This window comes from Leuciscus leuciscus, assembly GCF_965113295.1.
Source record: "Leuciscus leuciscus genome assembly, chromosome: 21".
Lineage (NCBI taxonomy): Eukaryota > Metazoa > Chordata > Actinopteri > Cypriniformes > Leuciscidae > Leuciscus > Leuciscus leuciscus.
In genome coordinates this window covers 1,233,405-1,260,423 of record NC_138745.1, presented here as the reverse complement: position 1 = coordinate 1,260,423, position 27,019 = coordinate 1,233,405, and the positions used below count along the sequence as shown (strand labels likewise).

At 39.6% G+C, this 27,019-nt stretch overlaps 1 protein-coding gene across 5 annotated transcripts in view; it reads right to left on the bottom strand.

Annotated features, from left to right (window-relative positions):
• LOC309485287 (myosin phosphatase Rho interacting protein) overlaps positions 1-27,019 on the bottom strand; it is a 71,460-nt gene that overhangs the window by 28,467 nt on the left and 15,974 nt on the right. For all 5 annotated transcript variants that reach the window (XM_082152057.1, XM_082152056.1, XM_082152055.1 and 2 more), the window contains exons 4-9: positions 17,482-17,633; positions 16,767-16,851; positions 16,205-16,379; positions 14,163-14,553; positions 9,005-9,134; positions 4,497-4,604 (exon numbers count right to left, since the gene is read on the bottom strand). In XM_082152057.1, the coding sequence (XP_082008183.1) occupies positions 4,497-4,604; positions 9,005-9,134; positions 14,163-14,553; positions 16,205-16,379; positions 16,767-16,851; positions 17,482-17,633 (1,041 nt within the window). The remainder of the gene's footprint in view (positions 1-4,496; positions 4,605-9,004; positions 9,135-14,162; positions 14,554-16,204; positions 16,380-16,766; positions 16,852-17,481; positions 17,634-27,019) is intronic.

Sequence of the window (27,019 nt, the reverse complement as noted above, 5' to 3'; positions counted from 1 at the left end):
AACCTGCCCATCACTCACACACACACTAACCCGACCCCTAAAACTACCCATCACACACACACACACACACACACACACACACACACACACACACACACACTAACCCGACCCCTAAACCTATCCAACACACACACACATTAACCCGACCCCTAAACCTGCCCATCACACACACACACACACACACACACACACACACACACACACACACACACACTAACCCGACTCCTAAACCTGCCCATCACACAAACACTAACCCGATCCCTAAACCTATCCATCACACACACACACACACACACACACACACACACACTAACCCGACCCCTAAACCTGCCCATCACACAAACACTAACCCGATCCCTAAACCTATCCATCACACACACACACACACACACACACACACACACACACACACACACACACACACACACACTAACCCGACCCCTAAACCTGCCCATCACTCACACACACACTAACCCGACCCCTAAACCTATCCATCACACACACACACACTAACCCGACCCCTAAACCTATCCATCTCACACACACACACACACACACACACACTAACCCGACCCCTAAACCTGCCCATCACTCACACACACACTAACCCGACCCCTAAAACTACCCATCACACACACACTAACCCGACCCCTAAACCTATCCAACACACACAAACACTAACCCGACCCCTAAACCTATCCATCTCACACACTCACACATACACACAAACACACAAACACACACACACACACACCAACCCGACCCCTAAACCTACCCATCACACAAACACTAACCCGATCCCTAAACCTATCCATCACACACACACACACACACTAACCCGACCCCTAAACCTATCCATCTCACACACTCACACACACACACACACACACACACCAACCCGACCCCTAAACCTACCCATCACACACACACACTCACACACACACACACACACACACACACACACACACAAACACACCAACCCGACCCCTAAACCTACCCATCACACACACATTAACCCGACCCCTATATGACTTAGAAAGTGTTTTTGTGTTCCAATGTGGTGCTTTTTTTTGTGTGCGTGTGAAAATGCGGTAGATGGATGTTTTGGCCTCTGCATTGGCAATGAAGACATTATTTTCAAGGAAAAAACATTTAAATATGTAATTCTGGTGATCAAATATGAGATTTAAGGGATAAAATTATTGATTTATAGGGGGACTTTTAGTAATTGTATTGTGTGTTTTAGTTGTTCATCACAAACTGGTTTTTATTTAGTTATTTTTATTTTAGTCAGTGAAAGAATGTTGTTGATGAATACATTATTCATCTGAAATTAACACTGACATTTTACAACCTCAACTAACTTCACCATGTCAAAAAGTGGTTGAATGATCTGTTTTAAGAGACACAGTGCATGCTGGTCTTTGACAAAACCTTCAATTTATTAATAAGGAGTAAAGGAGCATTTTTGTTAATTTTTTTCTTTCTAAGAAATAATAGCCTGTCAATGCTTTTTAAATGAATTAATAGGTGGATTAATTGGTAGATATTGACTTTTAAACGTGTTTGTAGCCTGTCCGATATATAAAACGTTTGCAGAGAGAGTTGTGGACAGCAGTGATCATCATCTAACTCTGAAGTCTCTGTGAATCGAGATGTTCTTTATATCACGCTGACTAAAATATTCCAAACCAGTAGTCCATCTTTCCCTTCAAAACAAGCCAAATCCTGCTGCTGTTCTCTTTAACCTGTGAACCTCAGAGAACAACAGAGCAATTGTGAGGGTTTGGAAGAGATTCACCACACACACACACACACACACACACACACACACACAGTTCTCTGACTTTAGAAGTGGCAGGACAGAGGACACACTTTATATAACCTTCATTTTCTATAGTGCTTTTAACTGTACATCTCAAAGCGCTTTACAGAAACTAATAAATACACCATATAAAATAATGCACAATGAAACATTTATACAAATGTTCAATTAAAAGCTACCCTAAAAACAATTGTTTTAAGGTAATATTTAAAAATGCTTAGAGAGTTTGCTTGCCATATCTCGATCGGTAAAGAATTCCATAGTTTTGGAGCTATTGAAGAAAAATCTCCCATCAATTGTAAGCGAGTTAAAGGGATAGTTCACTTTGAAATTAAATGTTGGTATGTTTTAGCTTACCTCAAGGGCATCCAAGATGTAGGTGTCTTTGTTTCCGCAGTAGTTTCAGTTTTGATATTTTTAGGTCAAACCGTTCTTGTCTGTCAGTCATATAATGCAGGTCTATGGTCACCACCTCAAAGAGCATGCACAGAGAAGTCCAAATTAAACAATTCCCCATGGTAAGTACACATTGATGGCCTAAGACACAAAACGAGTGGTTTGTGTGAGAAAACGAACAGTATTTATATCGTTTTTTAAAACGGAAAGTGCCGGAAGTGATCTCTCGTGCGTGTACATCACTCATTGTTTGCGCAGACTAAGCCAGAACGCGCGCACACGTCACACACCAGGAAGCGTGCGCGCTCTCAGATCACTTGGACATGGCTGTGTATAAGAGGTAAAAACGACATAAATACTGTTCGTTTTCTCACACAAACCGCTCGTTTCGTGTCTTAGGCCATCAATGTGTACTTACCATGGGGAATTGTTTAATTTGGACTTCTCTGTGCATGGTCTTTGAGGTGGTGACCATAGACCTGCATTATATGACTGACAGACAAGAACGGTTTGACCTAAAAATAACAAAACTGAAACTACTGTGGAAACAAAGACACCTACATCTTGGATGCCCTTGAGGTAAGCTAAAACATACCAAAATTTAATTTCAAAGTGAACTATCCCTTTAAAGGAACAGTAAAAAGACCAGGGGCCGGTTTCACAAAGATAGACTTTGACTATGGCTCAGAGATAGTCAGACTTCAGATAGACATCCAAATCAGACCGTTGCACAAAGCACTTAAGACTCTGACTATCTTAAGTAGGACTACACTGCAATGCCTTCTGGGTAAATTAAGACACTTTTCAAAACAAAAAAACATGGCGGATCGAGTAAGCGCATTCAACCGCTCAGTGCAGTTTACCCCAGCGGAACATGTGTGTTTGTAGGAGGAGAATAACAGTTACAAGGACATTTTACTTGGGAAATTTAGCGGAGAATGTAGTAACAAGAAGAAATGTTAAAATATGAGCCATTTTCCCTTTTCTTTTGGCTGTTTGTAATGTGACTGATTGTTACTGCTGGTTGCCAAGGTAACAGAGTCTTAGACCTAAGTTAGCCTGGGGGTAAGGTGTCTGGGGGTAAGTTAGCCTGGGGGTAAGGTGTCTGGGGGTAAGTTAGCCTGGGGGTAAGGTGTCTGGGGGTAAGTTAGCCTGGGGGTAAGTTAGCCTGGGGGTAAGTTAGCCTGGGGGTAAGGTGTCTGGGGGTAAGGTGTCTGGGGGTAAGGTGTCTGGGGGTAAGGTAGCCTGGGGGTAAGGTGTCTGGGGGTAAGGTGTCTGGGGGTAAGTTAGCCTGAGGGGAAGTTAGCCTGGGGGGGAGGTGTCTGGGGGTAAGTTAGCCTGGGGGGAAGGTGTCTAATTTTTTTGGTCTAAATTAAGTCAGTCTTTATTTTTGTGAAACAGTCTAACTTGCATTAGACTAGTCTATGAGCACATTTTAGACTTGTCTAACACTATAGACCGGTCTAACATAGCTTTGTGAAACCGGCCCCAGTTTCAGATGAACGAAGGTCACGTGTTGGAGAATATGGAATTAAAAGTTCGGTCAAGTATTGAGGTGCCAACCATATGTAAAGCTGTGTAAGTAAGCATCAGAATTTTAAAGTCTACCCTAACCCTAATGGGGAGCCAATGCAGAGACTCCAAAATGGGAGTAATGTGATCATTATCCTAGTTCTAGTTAAGGATTCGAGTTGCTGAGTTTTGCACTACCTGCAATTTGTTTAAGTTAGCTTTTGACCCTCCAGCTAACAAGGCATTACAATAATCAATACGGGAAAACACAAAAGTGTTAATCAACCTCTCAGCAACAAGGAAAGTTGGTCCAACACTTGATCCATTAATACTAACACCCTCTCTTCTATATCTATCTACCCATCTATAAAATCAAATAAAAATGACATGTACTGCGTTATACTAAACTGGGAAGGGTCATAGCACTTACATATTGTTGTCCTATTGTTAGTTTCACTGCTTCTATTGTTCTCCTCATTTGTGAGTCGCTTTGAAAAAAAGCGTCTGCTAAATTATTAAATGTAAATGTAAATGTAAAAGACAGCATTGGACTCAATCTGGCAATATTTCTAAGATGGAAGAAAGAGGTTTTAACTATTTTGGACAGTAAGTGGACCTTCAGACTTGTCAGCGTGTAGTCGGACATGTTTCCTGTCCATGACACCACAAGATTTGAGGAGTCAGAATGGTGTAATCTGAAGCAGGCATGAGTGGCCCTTCAGACGTCTAGCTAGAGACAGGGGGGGGGGGGGGGGTGTCTTACGGTCATGACGGACTCAGTGGTCCTGCGGTCCAGGGATTTGGCTCGTCTCAGAGGAGGAAGGCTGGAGTGATAGAAGTCTAAACCCTGCGCCGGGTCCATCTTCTGCTCCTGAAACACAGGGAACAAACAATACTGAGAAACGTGTCAGGCAAACACAGCATCACATGTTAAGCAACTACCCAGAAAACTAGAGATGCACTGATATTAAAAGTGTGTCGATGCCTGTAAGTCACTAATTAGTAGGAATGTACCAATTAGGGCTGTACTGTCCCAGTCGATTAGTCGATTAATTGGTCGATACGTTCTGGTTCGACCAAAATTCTGATTGGTCGATTTTTTGCCGCGTTCATTTCATCAGTTTTGCCGCGCTGAGGCTCGCTCATTTCATCAGGTGGAAAGCACTAACTGCTAATGGGGGTGTTTTCAGAGTACCCTTGTTTCACTGTAACAGTCTGTCTTCAGAACACCCCCCTTGTTTTCACCTTTTTTGGATTAGCCCAACCCAAGAGAGAGCGATAACTATAGAAGGTTTGATGCTGAATATTATTTATTTAATTGTGAGAGCGTTTAATAGTCAGTCCTCTTCTAACATGTCAACAACAAAGAAATCGACAGTGTGGCAGCATTTTGTTAAAATTGATAACAGGAAAAAGGTTGAATGCAAAGTTTGCAAGCAACAGTTTTCCACAGCTCGACGACAAACATGACATATCATCTAAAAGTGGTAAGCTCACTTGTCTGCGTTAGCTTGCCCTGTCTGTTTTGAGTAGGCTATATGAACATATCAGAATTTGCATATTTCAATGTTTTAGTGTGATAACCTAACTTTTTTATTTTTTATTTGGAGCCTAATGCGCAATTGCGCTGTGCTGTTGGTTGTGTTAGTTTTGAGCCTAGGATGCTTTATTTTTCAGTTATGCACTTTATTTCATTTCTGCTCTTGATCTGGTTTGTTTAATAAATATTCTTTTTTTATTAAAGTGGACGTGCCTTTTGTGTTTATTAAGAGTAAAAGCTTTAAGTTAATAGTCTATTCGTGTCTCAGCTGCGAAGCTGAGCTCATGTTCAGCCTCGCTCGGTGAAATGATAGTGTCTGACAGTTATAACTTATTATTATAACATATGACAAAAATAATTGTCTAAATTATGTTGCATATTCCTCAACAGTTCTTGTGATGATATCACTAGTTGACAACATAGTACTATTTTCGGAAAGCATAAGCTATGATATTGCGCAGGTGCACGTGATGCAACGCTGTCAGAGCCGACAGACTCGAGTGACTCATTTCAGTGCAAAATAATTAGGTCAAAAACGATTTAATATACTGCAAATAGCCTACTAGTTTTTTCTGTTTATTTATAATTCATTTAGGCGGACAACAAGGCTACCAAGCACTGCGCACAGTGCGCATCTAATTAAACTTTTTTTTTTTTTTTTTTTTTTAGTCGATTTTAGTAGAAAATTTCAGGACTTCAGTCGACCCAAGATTTTCTTTGGTTGAGTACAGCCCTAGTACCAATTTCAACATTTTGGCCGATACGATAATTCTTTATATCTGAAAGCCAATAACCGATATATTGGCCGATAAATATAAATCCAAAATTGTTTATAATTTTTGAGAGCCTGATTACAAATCAAAAGTCTCATCATGTCCCAATCACACAATTATAATAATGTTCTCATGATAATGTTATGTAGCCGATATGACAGACTTGCGCTGCACATGCTGCACTGAACTCTACTTTCCTTTTTGAAGTGATTCAATCATATTTCAAGCAATTCAAACCCATCATGTTGAACAGTGGCATCTGAAGAGTCTCAGCTGAAGGAGATCATACATTATTTATCGGCTTTAATATATCAGACAAATTTTCTTATCGGGCCGATAACCATAACCTTAAAAATTATCATATATCGGCCGATACCGATATGGTGGCCGATATATCGTGCATCCCTAATAATTAGTTCAATAATTACTGCAATTATTATGTTACATCTGAAAACTAATAAAAGTCTCTTCTGCTCCCCGAAGCTGCATTTATTTGATCAAAAATACAGTAAAAACAGTGAAATATTATTATAATGTAAATCATCTGTTTTCTATGTGAATATACAGTAAAGTGTAATTTATTCCTGTGATCAAAGCTGAATTTTCAGCATCATTACTCCAGTCTTCAGTGTCACATGATCCTTCAGAAATCACTCTAATATGATGATTTGATGCTCAAGAAACATTTATGATTATTATCGGTGTTGAAAACGTTCAAGCATTTATTTGAAATAGAATCTTTTGTAACTTTATAAATACCTTTACTGTCACTTTTGATCAAATGAATGTGTCCTTGATGAATAAAAGTATTATTATTATTATTTTTATTGTCCTGATCCCAAACTTTTGAACAGTTGTCTACATTTGTCTAAATGCATTTAAAATAAAATAGTAAAAGCTAATATTTTCCAAAAGATGAGTCTTATTAAATAAGCATTTTATAGCTTAACTTAAAGTGAGCATTAAATGAAGGCAAAGTTCATCTAAATGTAAAAATATGGGAATCAAGCATGCTCAATAAAATGTTCAATATTTATCTAATGTTAACAGATGATAACCGATATGGCACTGATATATGCATCCCTAAAACACCCCATTAAAAACTATAATTTGTTAAAGTGTTGCACCAGATGTTGAAAGCATAGTTTTATTCAAGAGTGTGTGGAAATGTTTATCCATTCGCTGAAGATGTTTTGCCTCATATCTGAGCAGCATGCCTGGATATAAATGCGTAATTATGTCCATATGCTCTAGAATAATATTTGACAGACCTCCACAAGCGAGAAGCTTCATAAACAGCTCTTCAATGGCCTTGAGAATGAGGCAGAAAACGCCAGCACCGCATCTAAACCCTGAGCTGACCTTGAGACCCTGAGCTGACCTTGAGACCCTGAGCTGACCTTGAGACCCTTAGCTGACCTTGAAACCAGCGAAGACAGACTTGGGCTCTCGGCCTCATTTTAGATTCAGCTTCTGATACGCTGACAAATGCCTTCGCTTGCAACAATAATCTGTGTTATTTTTCAGAGCGGTTTGGCCTGTGAAATAAGTGGTGTTTATGCTCCTTCACTGATCACACACACACACACACACACAAGCACACGCACACGCACACGCACACGCACACACAGGGCGAACGGAAGATACCATCACTGAAAAATTTCAAAAACAAGAGGCTTGATCAAAATCTCTATTGCTCACATTGTGGAAAACCACTGAATCTGCGTAAGTGGAAACAGAAACAAAAGGTGAGCTTTTACTAGTGGTAGTTTTAGTGTGTGTGTGTGTGTGTGCTTGTGCGTGAGTGAGTGAGCTTGTGTGAGTGAGTGTGTGCTTGTGTGTGTGTGTGTGTATGCGTGAGTGTGTGTGTATGCGTGAGTGTGCTTGTGCTTGTGTGTGTGTGTGTGTGTGTGTGTGTGTGTGTGCGTGAGTGTGTGTGTGTGTGTGCGTGAGTGTGCGTGAGTGTGTGTGTATGCGTGAGTGTGTGTGTATGCGTGAGTGTGCTTGTGTGTGTGTGTGTGTGTGTGTGTGTGTGTGTGTGTGTGCGTGAGTGTGTGTGTATGCGTGAGTGTGTGTGTATGCGTGAGTGTGAGTGTGCTTGTGCTTGTGTGTGTGTGTGTGTGTGTGTGTGTGTGTGTGTGTGTGTGATATGAGTCTGGACGCACAGCACTGGGATGAAATAAGGAATGATTATCTGAGGGAAGGTGATGATCAGGAAGAGCCTGACGAGACGCTGCAGCCGGACGACAGAGGCTCTGGCTAATAAGACTATTTGTTTTTGTCAAAGCGAGTTTGTTTGGCCCAGGCTTCAGACTGTCTGGGGGATCAGAGCACATGATGGAAACTGGATCTTAATTGAGACAAAAGATCATGCGTGAAAGAGCAGAAAAACAGCAGAAAGTTCTCAAACAAAAAATCATTAGGTCATATTTTGTGTTTGATTATTACACTTTAAACCTAAAAGTTTTTAGTGTTTCCAAGTGTGCGCTACTTTTGAGGTCGGATTTGAGGCTGGGTTGAAGTTTCTCACTGAGTAAACGTCACAGGATCTGATGCTTTTCTTACACCTACAGAACATCGATGACTCATCAGCGCCTCATAATTATTCATGAGACTGTGTGTCCATATCCTATGAGAAGACGCCTCGCTTAATTATTCATGACAGCATGTGTTGATGTCCTATGACAGACGCTGTGAGATCACACTCAGGAGTGTTTGTGTTCAGTGTCATGTCCACAGACGGGCCGAGCGCTGCACTCCTGCGCTTCAGTTACGCCTTCTGCGTTATGTCAATATAACGCTGTTAGAAAATCGATTTTTGACATTTGTGAATCGATTCAGAATGGTCCACCCACCCCTAGCTGAGACCGGGGTTTCATGACCCGTGAAGAGCTCGTGTGAGTGCATGATAAGCCCACTACGGTCTCTGTGAATATGAGCAGTGTTGGTGAGCATTACCTCGCGTGTGAAGCGTCTGGTTTCACTGCGTCCCTGTCGGCCTCCAGCGCTCGACTCCTCATCCATGCGCTCGGCGTTCTCCAGCTCCAGCGCCTCCAGCTTCTCGATCACATTCGACCGCCCGCTCACACTGCAGAAACACCAGCAGATCTTCACACACAACCTCAGGCTACGGCTATATTCATCATATGAAAACGGCGTTTCCATTAACTGATGTTATGCGACTAAAACTAAATTTTTTCCTCTGGCGATCAGTAAAATCATTCCAAAAATCATGGCGACGGACGTTGGTAGCTTTATGTACTATATCTCAGCCACTGCACTGGCCATTATTATTAATGGAAGGAGATGTATGTGTGTTTTCCAAGCATTAATGGTGAGAAACGACCCTTATTATACTTGTGAGCGGCTCATATGAGGAGTTTCTGGGTGTTTCTCCCTCAGATCTGCTTCCAGGTCTTGATTGTGGCATTTATTTGAGGTTTAGAATCCAGTATTACTGCAATTCTTTTGTCTTATATGAGTTTAATAACAAGGCCTTAGAGACCGGTCTGAAGCTTCAGGGACAGATTTAGCAGTTTCTGCTTTAAAAAACACTTCTTGATGTCACATGTTTTGTCTGAATGCTCATATGGGTATTCGAGGGTATATGAGTGTGTGTTAATGCGGCCACACACACGATGGCCTTTGGTGAGGTATCATATAAACACTGTTGGTTGTGTCTTCAGTGAATGTGCATCTACTTTACATTGTGAGACCCATTTTAATTACAGGCACTGAAGCTCAGTCAATAAATATATCATACGTAATACATATATTGATTATGGCAGTAGTTTTACTGAACATTTTGACTTTTGTTTGCTTTGAGATTCCTGAAAATTTGCCCAGTTAATGGTAATATTTGTTCTTTGCTCTTATTTTTTTTCTAATGACTGCATTATTAAACAATTACCTGAAATATTTAAAACAATGTTCACTAGACTGAGAAATACTTCCAAGGCTACATGACATTATTTTAATCTAATTTGTTATTTGATTTTTCCTTAAAGTAAAGGAGTGTGTTCAGCAACAAAAATGGCTGTAATATCATGAACACAAACATTTATAAATCACCGTAATATTGTGAAATATTATTGTAATGTAAATCATCTGTTTTCTATGTGAATATATAGTAAAGTGTAATTTATTCCTGTGATCAGAGCTGAATTTTCAGCATTATTACTCCAGTCTTCAGTGTCACATGATCCTTCACAAATCATTCTAATATGATGATTTGATGCTCAAGAAACATTTATGATTTTTATCAATGTTGAAAACCGTTCATATTTTTGTGGAAATTGTGATACATTTTATTTTTCAGGATCTTTTGATGAATAGAAAGTTCAAAAGAACAGCATTTATTTGAAATATAATCTTTTCTAACATTATACATGTCTTTACTGTCACTTTTGACCAATTTAATGCATCCTTGCTTTAATAATAAAAGTATTCATTTCCTTATTTAAAGATGTTTTAATTGCAGTGTATATAATGATGTATATAAAATGATATTTTCCTCAGGAAGGGGTTTAAATGTGTCTCCTGGTTTTGATGACCCCACATATGCAAACATTTCCTGAACTACAGACAAGAATTCAGTTCACAAAATGTTGTCAGAAAATATTAAAGACTTTTTTCAAATTTTGCCCTTATTTGGGATCTGCACCGCATTGTCAGCCCTCCTTAAAAGGAAACAAGAAAGCCAGTCAGTGAGGTATTTCTGTCACATGACTGCTCACAGTCTCATTGGCTACTGGGTAAAACGTGGCACAATTCCCATAAACCCAAATTAAACCAGAGAAGAGAGCGTTTGGTTCTGTCTGTATGAATTCTTCAGCTGGTCGGGGGAAAGTGAGCCGTCGTAATGAGAAGTGCGTCAGAGATGATGTTTGAGACCTCAAAGGGATGATGGGAGAAAAAAAAAACAGCAAAAAAGTATTTTCCCTGTTTATTTAGTTGTAAACGTGTCATTTAACATGGAAAATACTCAGAGCTCTTCCTTCTTTCAATGTCTTATCATCTTACTTTGGAAAATAAGAGGAAAAGCAGATGAATTTGATAAAATATGGTAATAAATATTGATAACATTTCTTACGTACATAATGTGGAAGGTTACATGATGGTGACGGTACACTGTACTGATAACGGTCACTAAAATAATTTTTATAACTTATGTTAAGTGATTTAGTGTTCATTTGTCCTATTATAATTTGAATTTATTACATATGTTGATATGTTTTTTTTATTATATAAAACACGTTATTTTTTTGTATATTTTTTACTTTTGTTTACTTAAATACTTGATGCCTTCAAGCACTGTTTAACCCCCTGAGGTCGGCTGTATCGCCGGCGATACCAGCTCGCTTTTTTTTTATTAGTGTAAAAGAAACTCATAAATACTCTGTTGACTTTGATTTTCCATAGGAGTTTCATACATCAATCGATTCTGTTAAATGTGTATTATTTTTGTGTATACTCACAATAAAAACAAAGTGTTGTGCTTTTTGCCAAATAAAGAAAAATAAACACGAAGCGAGTTCTGCCTTCTCTCTGCCAGTGAAGTCCATTCTGAAACGCGTCCGAAAATTAACAATAACTCAGCGAATACTCAGTCAAACAGACATACAGGCACACAGGCATGAAGCTTGAATTCTCTTCTTTTAAATGAAGTCATTTATATAAAAAAACAATTATTCTCATCTTGTGAAATCTGTATTAAAAGAGAGCGATTCCAGTCGAGCTCATCTCATCTCATTACGTTATAATCGGCCCCGCCCACGGAGAGCGCGCGCTATTCAAACGCAAATGGCTGAGGCAATCCTGTGAACGCCCCCATCAGCTCGAGAAAACACACACGTTTATTTAGATCATTGTTTACACCGTCTTGCAGCGCTGTGAGGAATAATACTAATGGAAAATGTCCCTCAGAAGTGCGGGTATATCGAGGAGCGAGCTGAGGAATACAAGTAAGTTTTTTCCTTCTCACGTGAATTTCTTCACGTGGGTTTCTGTTTATGAATGAATAAACGGCAGAGATGCGCGCTGTTTACCACAGCTGGCAAAGACAGTTTAAATTTAAATCGCGTGTGTGAATGAATGATGATGTTTTAGCAAACTGTATTGCTATACTGAGATAAGTAAACATCGACTGAATGTTGAAATAAAATGTAGGCTATTTGTATAAGCAACGTATTAAACTGCAAATTAACAATATGCCCTAATATTTCATGAAAACAACGTTACAGTCAGACGAAATATGAAAGACAACATTTTGTTTAGTAGATTTGGGTACAGTTTTTACTGTAGAATATACTGCCACATCAAATAAGCTTTTGTTTAGCCATTTCTATATATAAAATACGATTTTTGTCAAAAATAAAGTCATCAACTAAGATGTTAGCTGTTCCAATGTTGGTTATATTCAAACTAATGAATACATAGATAAAATGTAGGCCTATAATCATTTTTTTTACAAAGAAAGAGTACACTTGAAATATTGTTGAAATTGTAATTATTGTTGTAATTGTAACCATTTTAATAAAATAGCAAAACATATTTACAAGATAGATGTAAGCAAAATCTTAAATGGTCAATATAAGTCTTCTTCTAAATATATCTTTTGTCCTTTCATTGTGGCTCAGTCAGTGTCACACCTGAGTGAATGGCTAATTATGCAGAGTGGGTGTATTCTAAGGTGTAAACCACTCCTCGTTCACGCCCCCTCGCATATTGGCTTTCCAAGCAAAACCTGTTTTACATCAATTTAAATCAATGTATGGTTTTATGTGAACGATAAAGCAAGACTATTTTCACATAATTTTGAAGAAAAAACTATAGGCGACGACATCCATAAGTCAAAAGTCTTATTGCCACATATTTAGTATGTGTTTTGTGGTCTTATTTCAAAAATTTTAATTTTTAGTTTTTTCGATAACCACGCATAAACATTATTCTCTCAAAAATGAAAACATGTACATACATGTGGCTCACATATTATTGTAGTCCTGTTTGTGCTATATAGAGTGAATTTACACCTTTGCCATTAATATGTTTATAAGCAACTGAAAAAAGCACAAATGTCAGGGCATGTCAGAACACCCCCAGGACCCAAAAAAACGCTCAGACTCCAGAGGGTTAAAGTCCTGTTACCGGTCATTTTTCAAATGGTAAATTTAATTTGGCATTTAATATGTATATTTATTTTTAAAGGAGTGTGTTCAAAAGCAAAAAACACTCAAATATTAAAATTAAAATAAACTAAATATAAATTGTATATAATATATTTGAGTAATTTACAATCAAATAATATAATAATAATGATTTTATGGATGATTTAATGCTTTTTTAAAAGAAGTCTTGTGCTGCATTTATTTGTTTAAAAATAGAGTAAAAACAGTAATAATTGTTCAGTATTTTACGTTTACAGCAATAATGTTTCCTGAAGGTGTTTACCATCAACACTAATGATATAATGCTCTCCATCATTCCATCTCAAAATCATGTTCTAAACACTTTTTGGCCTAATAAAGCGCATGTGGTTTTATCCCGCAGCTCTCCAGCCCCTTCCCTCCACAAGCCCTAAAATTATACTTTTTATTTTATTTTTTATTTTATTTTTTTCTATTTTTAATGCAATATTTTGGGGAGATTTAAAAAAAAATTATATATATTTTTTACCTTTAAATTACTAGATTTAATCAATAAATAACAAATAAATAGTCATTTATGCACATTCCTTACATTCTTTCAACTTAAATAAAAAAAACCTAAACCTTTTAATCCAGCTCAAATTATCTTTTAATATCTTTACCTCTTGTGGAAAAAAATTATAATATAACATGATATTTCATGACTCTAGACGGGCTTATAGCTCTATATGGAGCAAATGAGCCGTTCCCGCTGGGTCCTAAAGTCATTTCTCTTCAGTGTGCATTCAGATACACATGTAGACATTTGAAAACACCAAAACAATTCCGGGTCAAAATGACCCGAGGGAAGGATGAAGGTTCACCTAAAACCTTAAATATTGCACTGTGTGAGCATGCATGAAAGGAAGGAAGCTTGTTTGCATTCCCATCTTATTACAGATGCATTGATGTGGAGAACGGCCTGCGCTCACCTTCTCTCCGAGCTGAACACACACTCCTGTCTCTCCGAGCTGAACACACTCTCCTGTCTCTCCGGACTGCGGAGTCGACTGCGTTTCTCTGGCTTGCGGGATGGCAGAGCTCGGTGTGAGCGTGCGAGGGCTTCGGTCGGGTGGCTCTCGGTGCTGGCGTCCGAGTCCAGCGAGCTCATGGACCCGCTGATGTGTGAGCCGTTGGAGAGCAGGCTGCTGCATGATGGGAAGGGGTCGCTGGGAGCAGGTGAAAGGCATCGTGGGACACCCCCCATCTCTGCGCTGAGCCGGCTCGAGGAGCTGCCCGTGGGAGACAGCGGGTGGATCCGATCCACTTCGTCACCGTTCACTGAGCTCTGATCCGAGCACCGGCTCAACATCGACCCCTCACCTATAGCAGAGAGCAATGGGGGAATCATGGAGTTCATGACCTATAGACCTTATGCGCCAGAGAAACAAGTGCGCAGCATCTTTACAACATGATCTTTGAACTTCAGTTTTTGCGGTCGCTCTGTATATCTCTATGGCATCGCTGTCCAGGAGTAATTCGCTGGTGAAGTGGAATTACTTATTGTAAAGTAAACAAAAGTTCTCATGCGGATTGTGATATTTAAAGCAGATGTCTTAACAAATGTCAGTAGAGCGGGAAGATTTTAAAACGAGCCGTTCATTCATAAATACGCAAGATCACTGTGAAAATACAGACCGGAAGACAAACGACAATGAGCCTACCGCTGAAAAGGGGCGGAGCTAAATAAGGTCTATACAAAACGTTCATTTCTACGTCATTACGGCATTTCTACGTCATTATGCTATTTCTGTCATTACGCTATTTCTACGCTATTAGGCACGCTATTTCTACATCACTACACCATTTCTACGTCATTACGCCATTTCTACGTCATTACGCCATTTATACGTCATTACGCCATTTCTACGCTATTAGGCACGCTATTTCTACATCACTACACCATTTCTACGGCATTACGCCATTTCTACGTCATTATGCGCACTATTTCTACGTCATTATGCGCACTATTTCTACGTCATTATGCGCACTATTTCTACGTCATTACGCTATTTCTACATCATTACGCCATTTCTACGTCATTATGCGCACTATTTCTACGTCATTATGCGCACTATTTCTACGTCATTATGCGCACTATTTCTACGTCATTACGCTATTTCTACGTCATTATGCGCACTATTTCTACGTCATTACGCTATTTCTACGTCATTATGCGCACTATTTCTACGTCATTACGCTATTTCTACATCATTACGCCATTTCTACGTCATTACGCTATTTCTACATCATTACGGCATTTCTACATCATTACGCTATTTCTACGTCATTACGCTATTTCTACGTCATTATGCTCGCTATATCTACGTCATTACGCTATTTCTACGTCATTATGCGCGCTATTTCTACGACATTATGCTATTTCTACGTCATTACGCTATTTCTACGTCATTATGTGCGCTATTTCTACGTCATTACGCTATTTCTACGTCATTATGCGCGCTATTTCTACGACATTATGCTATTTCTACGTCATTACGCTATTTCTACGTCATTACGCATATTTCTACGACATTATGCTATTTCTACGTCATTACGCTATTTCTACGTCATTATGTGCGCAATTTCTACGTCATTATGTGCGCTATTTCTACGTCATTACGCTATTTCTACGTCATTATGCGCGCTATTTCTACGACATTATGCTATTTCTATGTCATTACGCTATTTCTACATTATGCTATTTCTACGACATTACGCTATTTCGGTAATTTTTACTGATTGCGTCAGTTTCGGTTTTCAATCCGATCAAGTGTTTACATGTTCTCTCGATCGGATTAGAAAATTTCATTCGGATCGATTAAGGTGTTTAACATGAAGGCTTTTTCAGTCCGATTGAGCCGCCGATCTGATTAATAATGGATTATTTGGTTGCATGTAAACGTAGCCAGTGACTTCATGGTGCTAGTGTGGGTATTTGGCCAGGTAAATGTGTGTGTGGATTCCCCCGCACCTGTAGAGGGCAGTGGTGAGCCAAGAGCTGGTATTTCACCGGCGCTCCATGTCTGGGAACCGTCCGCTTCTCTGCTTTGCAGCTCCTCCTGCCAGATGATGGAACTGGAGTCGGGCGTCTTCTCCGCTTCTGGGATCCCTGAGCCGGTCACCGCCACCTTCGCTGGGCCTGGCTCCTACAAATCACACCAAATATTATTCAGACACCAGATATCATTTTTGATATTGTTTTACTAGTGTGTGCAGAACACTAAAGCTCATTTATGTAAGTGAGGAGAGCAAAATAAAGAAAACTGTGACATATTATACCCAAAGATTCTTCATACAGTGACTACCAGTAACATTTATAACAATTTGGGACCAGAAATGATTCAGACACTTTGAGCTGATCATGTTTTGCTGAAGTGTGTTTTCTCTTTAATTGCTAATGCGACCTTTCTACACACAGACTGAACAAAATGAAGCATTGCTTTGTAATTGGTTGAGCTAAACTGGTATTATCTAATTGTGTAGTTAAATTTAACAGCTGACAGATATTCAACAATTCATTTGTGAGACAGTACCTGTGAGGTCGCCGGCTCCACTTTGCGCTTCTTCTTCTGATTCTGCTTGTTGGTTCTGGGATAAACCACGAGCTGTTCGGTCCATCTGGTGGAAGACATTAGAGGTTACGCTGATCTCGTGTCCCATCGGTAGGGTCGGGTACCGAACTCGGTGCTTTTAATGGATACAATTTTTGTGTGTCCACACACTCTCACACACACACACACACACGCACAGACACGCAGAGACACGCAGAGACACGCACACCGACACGCACACCGACACGCACACCGACACGCACACCGACACGCACACCGACACGCACACCGACACGCACACCGACACGCACACCGACACGCACACCGACACGCACACACACACAGACAGACACACAGACAGACACACACACAGACACACACACAGACACACACACACAGACACACACACACAGACACACACACAGACACACACACAGACACACACACAGACACACACACAGACACACACACAGACACACACACAGACACACACACACACACAGACACACACACAGACACACACACAGACACACACACAGACACAGACACACACACAGACAGACACACAGACACACACACAGTGTTTCTCAGCCTCTACAGTCTCACTATATGAGAACATGAATGCATTTCCAGAGCTTCTCTGAGAGTCACTGAAGTTCATCAGCATTTCACAGTTTCATTTCACTTTGATTCCCACCCGTTGATGATCTCCCGGTTGTCTCCTCTGATGTAGAACTCCTGCTCGGGCGTGATGATGACCAGCGCGTTCTTCTGGCCCGTCCGGGGCTCGGCGTCCATCACGTCACTGCACAGGTTCATGTTCACCGTGCCCTGCGGGAGCGTGCTCGGCTGTGTGCGACAACAGGGAACCAATTAACATGGACAATCCTTTTATTCCTGCTTTTACTCCTAAACTAAAGCAGTAAGGCCCTTGAAGCCGTGATTTACAGTGAGTTTAGAAAAGTTGTTAGACTTTACGCGGAGCAAAACCCCCTTACCTGTTCTAAATCCACTGTAAATCACGGCTTCAAGGGGCTTACTGCTTTTATAAAACGGTTACCCCATAAAAATATTTATTTAAATATTTATTTTGTTCATAAAAAACACCAGCAACAAAAAATATAACGTTACAACACATTTATTCCTCCGCCAAGCAATGTAGTTCCAAAGAGGTTGCTAAGCAACACATGCAGCAACAAAGCATCACAAACGGCAGTTGCGCAGTAACACTAATGTAATGCTGTCACAGGTGTGTGTGTGTGTGTGTGTGTGTAGTCATTTACAACGGCTTCGAACGCGGCTCAACCAATCAGAATTGCTCGCTCTCGCTCGACGGGCGTGCGTTCGGCCCTCGCTCTCGCTCGACGGGCGTGCGTTCGGCCCTCGCTCGACGGGCGTGCGTTCGGCCCTCGCTCGACGGGCGTGCGTTCGGCCCTCGCTCGACGGGCGTGCGTTCGGCCCTCGCTCGACGGGCGTGCGTTCGGCCCTCGCTCGACGGGCGTGCGTTCGGCCCTCGCTCGACGGGCGTGCGTTCGGCCCTCGCTCTCGCTCGACGGGCGTGCGTTCGGCCCTCGCTCGACGGGCGTGCGTTCGGCCCTCGCTCTCGCTTGACGGGCGTGCGTTCGGCCCTCGCTCTCGCTCGACGGGCGTGCGTTCGGTCCTCGCTCGACGGGCGTGCGTTCGGTCCTCGCTCGACGGGCGTGCGTTCGGTCCTCGCTCGACGGGCGTGCGTTCGGCCCTCGCTCTCGCTCGACGGGCGTGCGTTCGGCCCTCGCTCTCGCTCGACGGGCGTGCGTTCGACCCTCGCTCGACGGGCGTGCGTTCGGCCCTCGCTCGACGGGCGTGCGTTCGGCCCTCGCTCGGCGGGCGAGCGTTCGGCCCTCGCTCGGCGGGCGTGCGTTCGGCCCTCGCTCGGCGGGCGTGCGTTCGGCCCTCGCTCGGCGGGCGTGCGTTCGGCCCTCGCTCGGCGGGCGTGCGTTCGGCCCTCGCTCGACGGGCGTGCGTTCGGCCCTCGCTCGACGGGCGTGCGTTCGGCCCTCGCTCGACGGGCGTGCGTTCGGCCCTCGCTCGACGGGCGTGCGTTCGAACATTCGAACATGTTATGCTGGCAGCATGTGGATATAACTGTTTTTCTCAACAATATAAACACATTTTTGCGTTTTTTTTCCGTTCGCACTGCTTATTTATATATATATATATATATATATATATATATATTTATTTATTTATTTACACATATTGTTTAATGTTTTCAACTAAAAGAAAACCTTAAGATATATTGTAAGCTTGTTGTGTATATTGCCTAGGCTAATTGTAAGCTTGTTAAGAAATGGTGACTTTAAAAATCTAAACTTAAATAACGTCTTTTTCGTTTAACATCATTTAAATAAACGAATATTCGATTTTTATGAGCCCGAATATCCGAATGCAATATTTTTGAAAAATGCCCATCCCTAATACAAAGCCGACAAAGCTTAGGCTATATATTTATGGGCTCACGTGACGTACCTCTCTCATTGCCCACGAATCAAATTGTTTCCATTGCTCCAATGAAACATTTAATTTCTGCTAACCTATTATGTATTTTGTAAGCAAAGCTTTGTGCTTCACTCACGTCATAATATTCACATATTTGAGACGGTTGTCAGTTTACCGGCACAACCCGTAGTGTCACACCTGTCCTGTAATATACTCTTCATATCAACATAGATCAGTCCTAATCTCCACTGTCCTGCTAATGCCACTGTCTAACCCGTTCCAAACACGTCACTGGAAACATGCCTTTATTTACAGCTTCAGAAGCCGGTCATGTCCCACAATACAGCTGAACTGTAGCGCTACTCATCAAGGACGCTTTAAATTGATCGAAAGTGACAGTAAAAGCAGATTCAGCTTCAAATAAATAACTTTGTTCATCAAAAAAGCCTGAAAAATAAAATTTACCAGTTTCCACAAAAATATGAACATTGATAATAATCATAAATGTTTCTTGATCATCAAATAATCATATTAGAATGATTTGTGAAGGATCATGTGACACTGAAGACTGGAGTAATGATGCTGAAAATTCAGCTTTGATCACAGGAATAAATTACACTTTACTGTATATTCACATAGAAAACAGATATTTACATTATAATAATATTTCACTATTTTACTGTATTTTTAATCATAAACGCAGCCTTTGTGAGCGTGAGAGACTTCTGTAAAAACTTTAGAAATCCCAAACTTTTGAATGCTAGTGTAAATATTAGGTCTTGATCTTAAATTCACCTTTTTTGACTTTATCTGCTTATTTTAAATGACATGCTAATGTCACTTGATTTTATAAAGAATGTGAACTATAACAACGTAGTCTCTCAGTTCATATGAGGTCATAAAACGGTGTGTATAAAAATGATTTACTATATTATGCATGCGTCATGTTGTCCTTTCTAGCCCTTCTGGAGCAGGTCAAACAGGTTTGGAAGGACGTGAGGGTGAACTGTTATTTCTCTGAGATGTAGAGATTCACACTCGACCGTCTCGAAACCTTCGCCCTTCATCAGACGTTCTGCAGACTCGAGATGTAAAACAGGTGCCGTCTTTTCCTGACTCCTTTTATGGCCATTTTAAGTGATCTAGTTTTATTAAAAGCTGCCAGTAAACTCCAGGGAATGCCAAATATGGAAATTACAGTGTGTCACGGTTATAAACTGCAGCAGTGTTTCTGTTCCACGATCAGGGAAGAAAAGAAAACTCTGGGTAATAAGAACGCAAGACACAACAACAAAGAACTGCACGTCACTTCGGCACGAAAAACACAAAACCGGACATTTTTTTATCCCTTCGTTCCGCCACAAATCATGATGAAAAACCGAGATGTATCAGATTACCACATTTTTATATTATTTTACCCAGAAGGGATAAAGAACTAACCCAAAACCGTAGCATTAAGTCCTGCAAAATAATAATTTGATCATTAGCTTGTTACCTAATTTTTATCTTTTTTATTTCTCTCTCTGGACTCTTATTTTTGTGTTTTTTAGTGATTGTGAAGCACTTTGGGCAACAGCTGTTGCTTTAAATGTGCAATATAAATAAATAAATTACATTAAATTAAATAATTTGAGCTCTTTGCCGAAGTTCGACAGCAGTTCGTTTAGGTTTTCGGACTCACTTGACATTTTAATCCCTCTTTCCCGCCACAAATCATGATAAAAAACCTAGATGTATCAGATTACAATTTTTTTATATTATTCTATCCAGAAGGGCATTCAAGAACTAACCCAAAACTGTCAAACAAAGTCCTGCAAAACAATAATCTGAGCTGTGTGTGCCAAAGTTCGACAGCAGTTTGTTTAGGTCTTTGGACTCGCTTGAGGGTGGGAGTCTTTAAGTCGTCTTTAGATAAGAGAGGAACATATGAGGCAATGCATGGAGGGAAAAAAGAAAAACAGGAAGAGCAAACAGCCCAAAGCAGGACTGTCATCAGGGGGGAATGTGGTCCCAGGGCCTGTGATGAAGGGGCCCGTCGAGGTCCTCAAACACACGGGGCCCGAGGGGAAGAGAGCAGGCACACACACACTCAAATATAGTCACGGGTCCTGTGAACCGAGCTACAGTTAATGCATCCGCTCATCATGCCTTTTAATGCGCGTAATCAAATATAATAATCTTAAAAAATGATTTAAGTAAAATTAACATTGAAAAATAATATAAAAATAAAACTTTTTCAAAATAATAACCATTTATAATCATTTTTCACAGTATAAATTGGGTCATTATACCGCTGTAGTTAATGCATCCGCTCATCATGCCTTTTAATACGTGTAATCAAATAAAATAATCTTAAATTATTAAAGTAAAAAATAAAATTTCAAAATAATATAAAAATTAAAATTTCAAAATAATAACCATTTATAATAATTTTTCACAGTATAAATTGGGTCATTATACCAGAAACTATTCAAATGTATTTAATTTTTAGGATGGTGGCAATTGCGTGTTTATATCTCGCAATTCTGACTTTATAACACGCAATTGTGAGACATAAATGCAATTCTGAGAAAAAAAAAAGAATTGTTTATTTCTAAAAGTTTAATATCTCACAATTCTGACTTTATAACACGTAATTCTGTGAAATAAAGTCAGAATTGCGAGATGTTAAGTCGCAAATGTTAGATAAAAAGTCGCAATTATCTTTTAAAATGTTTTATTCTGTGGCGGAAACAAGCTTCCATAGCGTAGTATATAATACCAGCTTTCAATCTGGATGGAACTATTACTTTACACTTCTGTCCGTTCCTCACACAGATCTACTGCGTAATATTCGGAGACTTGAAATCTAGTACACGATTCATATGGACTTCTTTTATGGTCGGCATCTAGTTTAACCCATTAACTGCTATTATTATACAAAATAAAAAAGGAACGGCAACATAACAGCCCATGATGCAAAGCTCAACAGTTTCCAGTTTGTTGATAAGGGCGGATCAAAACACACAAACAGCCAGACTTTGTTGTTAAGAAGTTGTTAAGATTGACAACACATGGTTAAATAAATAGCAAAGCTCTTGCCTTTTTAGGTAGCTCTTCCTATTTTACAGTAAGCATGTGCCCAGACGTGCCGTGCCCTCTGTAAAAACACACCTATGTAAATCTCCCATCTCAGGAACACCTGAGGGCTGTAAAACACCTGGCAATCCCTGCGTCTAAAGCCAATGGTGTTCAGGAGATATGTGACCCTGCACCACAAAGCCAGTCACATGGGTAATTTTTTTTTAAATGGAGATGTACAGTACAGGCCAAAAGTTGGGAAACATTACTATTTTTAATGTAAAAAAAAAAAAAAAAAAAAGTAATATTGTGATATATTATTACAATTTAAAATAATTGGTTTTCAATTTATTATACTTTAAATTATCATTTATTCCTGTGATCAAAGCTGAATTTTCAGCATAATTACTTAATATTCTGATTTATTATGAGTGTTGGACACAGTTCTGCTGCCTAATATTTTTGATGAATAAAAGGTTAAAAAGAACTGCATTTATTCAAAATAAAAAAATATGTTCTAATAATATAAATCTTCTTTACTATCACTTTTTATCAATGTAACACATCCTTGCTGAATAAAAGTATTGATTTATTTCAAAAAAAGAAAGAAAAAAAATGACTGACCCCAAATGACTGACCAGTAGTGGATATTGCTATTACAAAAGATTTCTATTTTTAAAACATTTGCTTCTTTTTATTCATCACAGTATCCTAAAAAAGTATCACAGGTTCTGAAAAAATATTAAGCAAATATAAAACTGTTTCCAACTTTGATAATGAATCATCATATTAGAATGATTTCTAAAGGATCATGTGATAGACTGGAGTAATGATCCTGAAAATTCAGCTTTGCATCACAGAAATAAATGATAATTTAAAGTATAATAAATTGAAAACCAATTATTTTAAATTGTAATAATATATCACAATATTATTTATTTTTTCTGTATTTTTGATCAAATAAATGCAGGCTTGATGAGCAGAAGAAACTTCTTTCAAAAACATTAAAATAGTAATGTGTCCAAACTTTTGGCCTGTACTGTATATATCATCTGAAAGCTGAATAAATAAGCTTTCCACTGATGTCTGGTTTGTTAGGATAGGACAATATTTGAAGATCTGGAATCTGAGGGTGCAAAAAAATCGAGACATTGAGAAAATCGTCTTTAAAGTTGTGCATTTATGTTCTCGATTGTGCAGCATTCACTCACAAATATATATGTTTTATATATTTACGGTAGGAAATTTACAGAATATCTTCAAGGAACATGATCTTTACTTAACATCCTAATGATTTTTGGCAAAAAAGAAAAAAAACGATAATTTTGAGCCATAACATGTATTGTTGGATATTCCCACAGATATCCCCGTGTGACTCGAGACTGGTTCTGTGATCCAGGGTCACATATAAGAAGAGCAGGAAAAACTATGTTGGGTCACTTGATGTCCAACATGACGAAAACACAACAAACACAGCTGATTTTCTCTCGGCTTTCTAAACCCCGGTGTCCTGTTGTGGAAATAGGTGAAGAGGAACGTGAATCTCAAAGCATATTTAACATTTCCATGTGGTTTAAGAGGATAACGTTCTCAGAGTTTAGCGCCGGCTCCAGCAATCCTCAGTGGTTTCTCCTAATAAGGGCATATTGGGATCATGAGCACAGACTCCACGTTCAGAGCATCTCAGTCGGACAATTAAAATACTTTTCTATCATGTTTATAAGAGTCAGCAGTGAAGCTAGATGAACGGCTGCTTACCGGCAGACTCTCGTCATGTAACGGACGAGCTACGGGATTAGAAACAACTGCAGCCATACTTGGGATATGATTACATCAGCATCTGCTGTTTATATGGAGTGAGAAGCGTTTTCTTAAGATCAACTTGTGTTCACACTAAATATAGCACACATTAAAAACTAGCCGTAAAAGAATCAGGTCAGGCTCATAGGAAAACATTTCTGCAAAATTATGTAACGTTGTTTTTTTGCATGATTCGCACGACTTTTAAAGGGGTCATATGATGCGATTTCTTGTTTTCCTTTTCCTTTAGTGTGTTATGTATAAGATCTGCAGAGTAACAAAGCTCAAAGTGTCAAACCTAAAGTTAAGGCTCATCCACGCCTTCCTAAAACGCGTCGTTCAAATACGCCTCCACATCTCTACGGCAGAGCTTCAGATGTATACGCAGATAAAGAAGGCCTAACTTTTATTATCGCTGTATTATTGTTGCCACCATGTCGTGGAGACGCTGTGTTTTCCGTTGCGAAAGCTAGAAGAGGACAATTAGAAAACAGTGGATAACCTTTATTTTAGTGCTCAGTTAAACACGTTATTTAACACGTGTTAACGCAAACCCATTTTAACAGCGTACATTTTTTTTGCGCGAGATTAACGTTCTTTTTGGCCTAGCAAACTTTGTCGTTTTTTTTCACATGCTGTTGCAACAACTAGTAACGTTAGAAAAACTACAACACCACACCGGATCTAGCTAGACCGGAGGCAGAACAACAGGCACGCCGCACACACTTGTTTGGGCTCGCGAGTCGGCCGAAGAGTCATAGGCTAACGTTACGCTTTGAGTGGATGGCGAGCGCGAGACGCCGAAATGGATGCCAATAAGATTCTGAATGGAAAGTTTACTTTAAAAAAGTTGCCAAATGGTTCCATTGACAAGACCAACGTGATCTGTGTGTTTGTGAACTGAGCGATCATCGCAGCACGTCCAGTCTGAAACACCACTTGACGCGAATGCGAATTCTCTGATGCGATTATTTGCTCCAAGTGTGAATGTTAGTGTGAAATTGAACACTACAGTATATGCCAATGTTGTTTTCAATTAAAAAACATTTGCACAAAGCAAGCGGATCCACTTTTCCCCATGTTGATAAGAGCATTAAAATGAGAAAAAAATAATGGGACAAAAAGAAATCAAGGGACATTTAGAATTGATAAAAATGTGCAATTAAATGCGATTAATTGCAAGTTTACCGTGACATTAATGCGATTAATCGCGAGTTACCCGTGACATTAATGCGATTAATCGCGAGTTACCCGTGACATTAATGCGATTTATCGCGAGTTACCCGTGACATTAATGCGATTAATCGCAAGTTACCCATGACATTCATGCGATTAATTGCGAGTTACCCGTGACATTAATGCGATTAATCGCGAGTTACCCATGACATTAATGCGATTAATCGCGAGTTACCCATGACATTGATGCGATTAATCACGAGTTGCCTGTGACATTAATGCGATTAATCTCGAGTTACCCATGACATTAATGCGATTAATCGCGAGTTACCTATGACATTAATGTGATTAATCGCGAGTTACCCATGACATTAATGTGATTAAGCGCGAGTTACCCACGACATTGATGCGATTAATCGCGAGTTGCCTGTGACATTAATGCGATTAATCGCGAGTTACCCATGACATTAATGAGATTAATCGCGAGTTACCCACGACATTGATGCGATTAATCGCGAGTTGCCTGTGACATTAATGCGATTAATCTCGAGTTACCCATGACATTAATGCGATTAATCGCGAGTTGCCTGTGACATTAATGCGATTAATCGCGAGTTACCCATGACATTAATGTGATTAAGCGCGAGTTACCCACGACATTGATGCGATTAATCGCGAGTTGCCTGTGACATTAATGCGATTAATCGCGAGTTACCCATGACATTAATGCGATTAATCGCGAGTTACCCACGACATTGATGCGATTAATCGCGAGTTGCCTGTGACATTAATGCGATTAATCGCGAGTTAATCACGACATTAACGCGATTAATCGCGAGTTACCTATGACATTAATGCGATTATTCGCGAGTTACCTATGACATTAATGCGATTAATCGCGACTAAATATTTTAATCGTTTGACAGCACTACTTTATTTACAACACAGCTCCAGAACAGTACAAGCAAACCATTCGACTGTGTGCTGCGCATTTTTCAGACGATTGTTTCCAGAACCTGCGAGAATACGAGGCCGGCTGTGCACAAAGGCTGATTCTAGAAAGTGAATTTTAACCAGTTAACCAGTGTTCACAGTTTGTTAGATAGCTATACAAACACTGGAAATGAGCTTATTTACTGTCAATTATGTTTGAATACATTTGCCATGAAGAAGTGTTTATGAAAATGACCTTATGAGCAACTAACTGAGTTCTATACAAACATTTCAGCTTTATTTTTTTGAGAGTAAATATTATATCTGGAAATAAATAGCAGTTGAATATAATAGCTCTGTTGTTAATTTTAACCTCTAATATTATAGAGCACCAAATGAGAGGTTTCCTGAATATTTGGGAGAGATTTTGTTACCTTAAGAAAAATCTAACTATCGGTATCGGCCGATATCATTCTGAATAATCAGCAGAGAAATGTAGTATCGGTGCATCTCTACCTGTGATCATAATCTGATTGAAAAGGAATAAAAAAGTTTTACTGACACTAGTGTTCACGTCAGCCGGAAACTGCAGTATCGGTACGTTTGTGGAGTTTTGCAAATGAATTAAATTCACTAAGAAAACAGAAGATCTCAATATATATCGTAGTAAAAACGATTCTAAGCTTACCAGGAGAGAAGAGAAAATCAAACAAGACAATCATGAAAATCCATTTAGCCTCTTATAAGTTAAATGATAAGAATTACACCGCCTTTACGAGCCATGCGAA